Source organism: Bidens hawaiensis, unplaced genomic scaffold (assembly GCF_021521415.1).
Source record: "Bidens hawaiensis isolate Kalapana, Puna unplaced genomic scaffold, B.hawaiensis_p1.1 tig00024419_1, whole genome shotgun sequence".
In the NCBI taxonomy this organism is placed as follows: domain Eukaryota; kingdom Viridiplantae; phylum Streptophyta; class Magnoliopsida; order Asterales; family Asteraceae; genus Bidens; species Bidens hawaiensis.
The window spans coordinates 175502-183333 of record NW_027493844.1 but is presented as its reverse complement, the minus strand read 5'-3'; the positions used below and the strand labels follow the sequence as shown (position 1 = coordinate 183333).

Sequence of the window (7832 nt, the reverse complement as noted above, 5' to 3'; positions counted from 1 at the left end):
CTAACTAGTTATAATAAACTAGTTAAGCCAAACCAGGCACCAAGCTCATCTCTAACTCTAAAGCTCAGTTCACTATATGTTATAATCTCGTTAATAATTGCCAATACCGATTAACTAGTTTAAGCGGTTTTATGCTCGTTACCCAAGGTGTAACTCTCATGGGTTATAACTCGGTTGGCCATGTTGACTTAACCGAACTGGTCCACAATATCCAACATATACTATTGAGCTCAAACTACTAGCTCATTTTAAGAAGCCCTATAAGCTAATGGATTAGTGGAAACAATCGCATGCGACACTTTTTCATTGGTTCCGAACGGGTTTGGTTTATGTGGAATTGGAACATACTGTGGGAGAACCGAAAGCAGACAACAGTTGTTGGGTTATGAAGGCCTTTTGGGTTGACATTAGAAGGCTATGGATGGAATATCCGTTTAGTTTTCTTGGACCCTAAGTTTATTAACCCTAATCTTGTTCTATTTATACGTGCATATTGTAATTTTAATCTTGTACCAAGCCTAATGAAATACCTAGATTGTCAAGAAACACGACAATCTAGATATTTTAATCTTGTAATTTAATCTTGTATCTAGTTTGATGGAAGCCTAGAATTATTGTGGTTAAAGTAAGAGTGGTGAAGATTATGCCTAAAGGTGAATCACAATGGGCAATACACATCAGCCTAGTTATTGCTACTGCTTTATTATCTATGCATGTCAAATGTGGTGTCATTATAGAAGCTTTCAAAATAATAAATTCATGGCATCCTAGTGACATTCTTGTTTGGAATTACATGCTAATTAATGGGCATGGTAATGCATGGACATGATAATGATGTTCCACTTGTATTGGAGCAGCAGCGGACCAACTATTTTGATGGCCAAAAGCGAAATAAAAGTCAGTGGGCCTTTTATAAATATCATTGTTATAGAAACCATTAAATGTACGGCGTACGCTACCTACTTTGCATTGCTTTATGCAAAACCCATTAAATCTACATCATTTGGATGAGTGAGTATGGTGCTCTAGGAATAAAAAATTGTTTGTGAAACCAATTAAATCTGTATGTGTTTTATGTTCAGTATCCCGAGCCTTAACCAAGAAAAAAAAAAGATAAAAGTTATTGCTTTATGTGAAACCCATTAAATCTACATCGTTTGGAGGAATATGGTGCTCTGGGAATATAAAATTGTTTGTGAAACCAATAAAATCTATATATGTTTTATGTTCATTTTCGAACTTGAGACCTTAAGATACGAGCCTTAACCAAGAAAAAAAAAAGATTAAACCAAATTGCTTAGTAACTGTTTCGGGTTTGTATCATTGTGATTCTATTAATAATAAATGACTTGTTAGAGACTCACGCGTTGCGACGGCTCATATTTTGTTATGTAAAGCAGGTCAAAACGCTGATATTCAACACATTAGCAACTTATATAACGAAAATATAAAACGTGGTGTTTGTCAGTCACCTTCATGGACCAGTCTTGACTCACTAATCGTTATCGATTTTTTTGACACACCGCTGAATATATTTTGAGTTATTCAAGGGTATACTCAAAAACTCACCTTTATTCAAAAAATACAAGATTTTTTATGCCGATTATACCCTTTAGCCAAAAAAAAATGTATAGACCAGAAAATATAAATGATAAAAATCTCATGAAGTTAATTACAAAAGTATTGCAACATCACTGATGGTAACAATTGAAAAATATGAAACAAAGTGTTTATAGTACTTTAGTTAGATATATATCATCATTTGGTTATCCAAGAATATTGATCATAATAACTCCATATTCCCATCGCCCCTTCAACCCGCGCCAACGAGCCATGCACTTAGACATGAACCTTTCGGATACACAACCATCAACATCACGATGTATGAGAAACGAGACCTCTGACAAGCCGACACATTGGTCAAACACAGAAGCAACAAACGAAAAAGTCAACGACTTGTCAACCAATGTCAAATAAGCGCAAATTGTTTTCAATCCCCTCCCCCCATCCAAAATCTCTTGACCCTCTAGTTCCGACCAAGAACTTGAGTCAATGCAAAGAGAACTCACGTTTGGGAAAACCTTGAACACCTTCGCTAGGCTTAGTTTTGAGCCTTTATCAATAGTGTCGAATTTTTCCGACTGCAGTAGTGTCAAGTTTTCTACAGTTTTTGTGATTGGGAACTTTGAAAGTACGGAGCCAAGACAATAAGAGTCGAGCACGAGGGTTTTCAAATTCTCAAACTTTTTGATGGTTAATGTGCCCCCGTGTCGAAAAGATTGAATAAGAAGCTGAAACTGAGATAACATGGGAGCTTCAATATGCATTGCCGCAACAACGGAACATCAAATTTTGAGTGTAATGAGGTTCGGGGCGATTAGAGTCAAAGTTGAAAGAAAAGCATCAGCTACATCCAAATGGCAGGCTTTGAGTTTGAGAAGGCGGATCTCGGGATCTTTAACCTTTGAAGGATCTAGCAAGTTAAGAACTTGTAGATTCGGGAAACATTCATTCATCTTGCTTAGTTCGTCGTCTTTTAAGCTTGTATATTCGAGTGTCAAACTCACTAGAAGATCTTTCTGCGGGCCGATCTGGGCCGCGGCCCCATCACGTTTTTCGCTCGGTAGTATCCTTCTTCCGGGAAAATCAAGAATATATATATATATATATATATATATAGGGGAGGGATCTTTTGAAAACCATGTTGAGTTGTAAGAACTTAAGAACTCCATTCTAGGCCACACATTTAATTAGGTGGATTGGAATATGTGGTTGAGATTAAATCTGGCAAAAAAGTCAAAGTAGGAGAGAGAATAAAGATGTAAGTGGTTACACTAATTTTTACGTCCGTTACACATGTGTAAAATGTCGGCTCAGTGTGTAAAAAATTCTGTAACTTTTTTACGTGTATGTAACTTACATATATTATGCATGTGTAAAAAAAAGTCAAAAAAAAAATCGTTACACTGAGTTCTTTCGAGTTCTTAAAACTTAAAGGGGTTTTCATTTGAAATCTCTCCTCTATATATATATATATATAGGGAAAGTATATTGTGAGAACCATGTTAAGTTTTAAGAACTTAAGAACTCAATTTTAGGCCACACATTTAATTAAATGGATTAGAATATGTGGTTGAGATTAAATCTGGCAAAAAAGTCAAAGTATGAGAGAGAATAAATATGTAAGTGGTTACACTAACTTTTACGTCCGTTACACATGTGTAAAAAGTCGACTTGGTGCGTAAAAAATTCTCAAATTTTTTTACGTGTATGTAAGTTACATATATTACGCATGTGTAAAAAAAATTCAAAAAAAAAATCATTACACTGAGTTCTTTCGAGTTCTTAAAACTCAAATGGGTTATTAATTGAAATCTCCCCTATATATATGTGTGTGTGTGTGTGTGTATTGAGTGCGGCCCAGCCAAGTTATTTGAGTCTAGCCCATCCATATTATTTGATCAGGGCCAGCCTTGAATTTTTATAAATGTAAAGTTTGTTTAAAGCCGAAGATGAAAAATCGTTTACGAAATAAACGTTAAGATAGAGAAAGGAATGTAACATCTCGGATTTTTCGTATTTGTTTAAACCGATTTAAGAATGTAATTCGGATCTTTTGAACTGATTAAAACTTGTATTTAACTTGGTTTAACCTATTTTATAATAGTTTAACCTATTTTATAATTCCATAACTTTCAATCATGCCAAATAATCCTTAGAAACCTTTAAAATCGTTTAAAATGGCTAAAAATCGTATTTTCGGGAACTACGGGGACTAATTTTGCAAATTCTTTCCTATTTTCGATTAAATTAACAAAACTTAATCTCCAAGAAATGTTATAGTTAGTCTAATTTCTTTTTCTTGGTGTCCAAAACAAATTTTGTTAGTTATTGTACTATATTTTCTCAATAAATAACTTATTTTGTTTCCTAATTTGTTTTTAGCAACCAAATCGCGTATTTTAGGCATAAATCGAGGGAATTAAGGTCCAAGGAAAGGATATTAACGAAAACACAAGTCCATACTCTTATATTACTGATCAAGCACGAAATCTTTTGGTTTATTTCATCGATTTGGTCATTAAACTCTTATTCGGTTACCTAAACGAGTAAATCTTCCAAATATGATTCGTTTTTGCTATTCCTATATAAACAAGCTTCATAATCTCTGCCACAAACTTGATCCTAACCCTAGAGGGAGTCTCCAGCTGTCACCTACCTCCAACCTTCATCAAACTCTTCGGTTTTTGCATTATTGTTGAAGACATACTCTTAGACGTTTGACTTTGCATGCGTGTGGACCGTTGACTCGTCATATCTCTTTGTTCTTTCGCTTTCCGGGTAAGTTGTAAACATAAGAATCATTCATATACATTCCCTAGTCAATAACCTTCAATCAATTTGGGTGGTTGAAGGGTGTTGAGGGGTCAATTCGTTTAAAACTCGTTAAAGGGCAAATCAGTCAACTAGTTTAACTTAACGTTTTCTCATACTTCTGGTCGGATTGAATGTTCGGTCTAAAAGACTTTTATTCTCGTGACATAATTTTAAGGCTACTGACCAAAACCTGACTTCCGACTCGCTGTTCAAATTCTGGTCAGTACCTATGGCTGTAATGAACCGAACGAACACGAACAAGGCCTTGTTCATGTTCGTTCGTTAAGTAAATAATGTGTTCACGAACGGTTCACGAACACTTACTGAACGAGATTTTATGCTCGTGTTTGTTCAATAAGGGAATTAATGTCTTCACGAACATAAACGAACACAAATAAAATCGGCAGAGCCTAGAGATTGAGAACGATGCATTCATCAATGTGAATAATGAAAGTTTTTAAACGAATCGAATGAACAAGAACGAGGGCATGTTCGTGTTCGTTCATTTAACTTTAAAAGAACACGGACACTTAATCGAACAAATATTTATGTTCATGTTCGTTTATTTAAAAATGGACATTTGTGTTCGTTAGTTTAAAACTAACATAACTGAATAAATATAAACAAACATGTATGAACAAACGTAAATGAACACAAATATAAACGAACTTAAATGAAAACACTTAAATAAACACAAATTAACAAATATAAAACCTTTAAGCAGATGGCCTATCCAGATAATATTTAATTATTTTCTATTAATATTAATACATAAATGAACATAAATAAACAGACATAAACGAACGCTCATGAACATAAATGAACGAACGGAACATGTGTTCATGTTCATTCGTTTAATTAAATGAACACAAATTTTTTGTTCATGTTCGTTCGTTTATTAAATAAACGAACATAAACGAACTTCTCGCCGAACGGTTCATGATAGTTCACCGAACGTTCGGTTCATTTACAGGCCTATCAGTACCAGCTCGCTTAAATCTTAAAACAAACATAACTTGAATTCTAAACGTCCGTTTGGATTGATTCCAGCGGCAAAAAGTTCGTTTTTACTTATATTATCATATCCTAAAATCTTAGATTCTGAATTGGTTATATCATTTGACGCATAGTGGACAACTCGCTTAATCTTTAGTTCGTTTATCTTAATTATTAACCACTTGCCTTTAATCTAAGGTGAGTTTATCATTCCCCTATTTTACCAACTTTTCTAAATGTTTTGGGGACATATGTGTACCTATCCGTATTTCATACTATATATATATTCAAACAAATGCATACGTGTAATTGTGAGTGACTTAATCAAACATACGTGCTACTTGCTTACTTGTGTTACTATTCATTCATTCGTATATTGGATTACTATTCATTCATTCGTATAGTAGGTGCTCCTGCTAGTGACCAACGCCCGATTCGATTGGCAACGGTCTACATACTTGTTTATGGTTTGATTATATTTACTGCACTTATCACGTTATGCTTATTTATATTTTTGTGTCAAAACTGATGATATTCTCACTCAACTTTATGTTGACAAAATTCCATTTTCTACGCATATGCAGGTTGCTTGTATTGAATATTGAAATTTGGACACGTAGACAAGACCTTAGGATATAATCAAGATAAACATTATTTGAGCTTATATTCATATTTATAAATTGCTTGTTATAATTGGATAATGTGTGCATAATTGAAACAAAATAATTAATTAGATATTGTCACTTTTATATTATGATAGTATCTTCAAGCTGTGAGCAATCAGATAACGCCCCGACATTTCCGCCTTAGGTTGGGATGTGACAAGGAAGGCTAAGAAATAAAACTCTATAAGACCAACTGCAAGCCTAAATAAATTTTAAACAAAAAAACTAAACATTAAGCCCAAAATCCAACCCTAACATATGGTTGATATTCGAATACAACAACAAGCAGAGGTTCCGTTATGCGATGGCCATTGTGTGACTTACTGACTTATGAGGTTCGGTACATAAGTCAAAACAGAAGTTGAGAAGCAAGCAAGTGAATTGATGAAATCGTTTGGATGTGAAATCGATTGATTGATTGGGCACTACCGCTGTCTGCTGAGGCCTGAGGTTCGGAAGTCAGAACTGATTCGTGTGGGAGTGAAATCGATTAATCGAAACAGTTAACAAAAGCAAGTAGAGACCAGGTTCGGTAATTCGCATTTCACCATTTTGTATTTCTTTCAATTTGGTAGGTTAGGGTTTGGAATTATTGTTTGACCCAACCCGAACCGGATTGCCGACCCGAAACTTAGAAGTAGGAAAAAAATTGGTTGTGACTTTCGGCCCATCCATACTAGATGCTCAAGATCCGCCACTGAATTCAAACTTGTTAGCATTGGCATTGGCTTCAAATTTTCCAAAGACATCCATGCATTCTTGAGCTTTAAATCAGCAAGATTATGACCTGCAAAATGACTTAATTAATCACAAGTAAAGCAAGAATAATTGCTAGGGTTTTGAGTTTTTTTTTTCTAAAGCTTGAGCTCAGCTTATGAGTCAGTTTTTCAAGTTGAAGTTTGTTTATTATTTATTAATTTATTTAATACAAATTTAATAAAGGCTTCGTTAAAGTTTTTTCAAAGTATATATAAACTAGCATTAAAAAACTTAAAACAATCTATATATAAAAATTAAGGTTAATTCAAACTAATTAATGAAGCCTTTTAAAAGCTTATATCAATCATAAGCTAACAACTTAAACACAAAAATAATATTAAAAAAATCAGAATAGCCCTAAAAAGTAGAAATTATGCATAAAAACCGATCTCAAACTGAGCTTAGGCTTGTTAAAGTTTTCTCAAAATATATAAAAATAATTAAGTATGTATTAAATTAATTAATAAATAATAGATGAGCTCGAGCTTGAAAAAAAGACTTACAAACCGAGCTTAAGCTTTAGAAAAAGAGCTCGAAAATAGCTGAACTTGGGCTTTTACAACCCTAGCAGGGCCGACCCGTGGACTAGCGAAACTAGTCAAGGGCTTTAGACCCATGCTTAATTAACGCCTCCAAGCTTCAGCTTGTTAATTATTTCTCATAACATATAAAAATAATTACATGTGCATTAAATTAATAATAAACGATTTTGTTTATGCTTATTTATGTTTGTTAGTGTCCATAGTTTACAAAAGTAATGAACGAACTCGAATGAACGCGAACAAACTATCATTCAGTAAAGTGTTTTGAGCCGTTCGTTTTTTGACAAAAACTTAACGGACGAGCACGAACAACATGCAATGCATGATTTCCTAATTAGCCAAGTAATTAATGAACTTACAATACTTAGAGATCAACGGCAAAATATTCGATCCCTATCGTACCCTAGACCATATATCGAAAGCGATTTCAACGATTCGGAAACCCTAGGCATCCACTTGTTAACAAACTCATCATCTTCAAGGTAGAAATCTT

At 34.0% G+C, this 7832-nt stretch overlaps 1 protein-coding gene across 1 annotated transcript; it reads right to left on the bottom strand.

Annotated features, from left to right (window-relative positions):
- Window positions 1-1766: 1766 nt before the first annotated feature.
- Window positions 1767-2327, bottom strand: LOC143569173 (F-box/LRR-repeat protein At4g29420-like). Its single transcript, XM_077055146.1, has one exon. The coding sequence runs from the start codon at window positions 2325-2327 to the stop codon at window positions 1767-1769; it is 561 nt and encodes a 186-aa protein (XP_076911261.1).
- Window positions 2328-7832: the final 5505 nt, after the last annotated feature.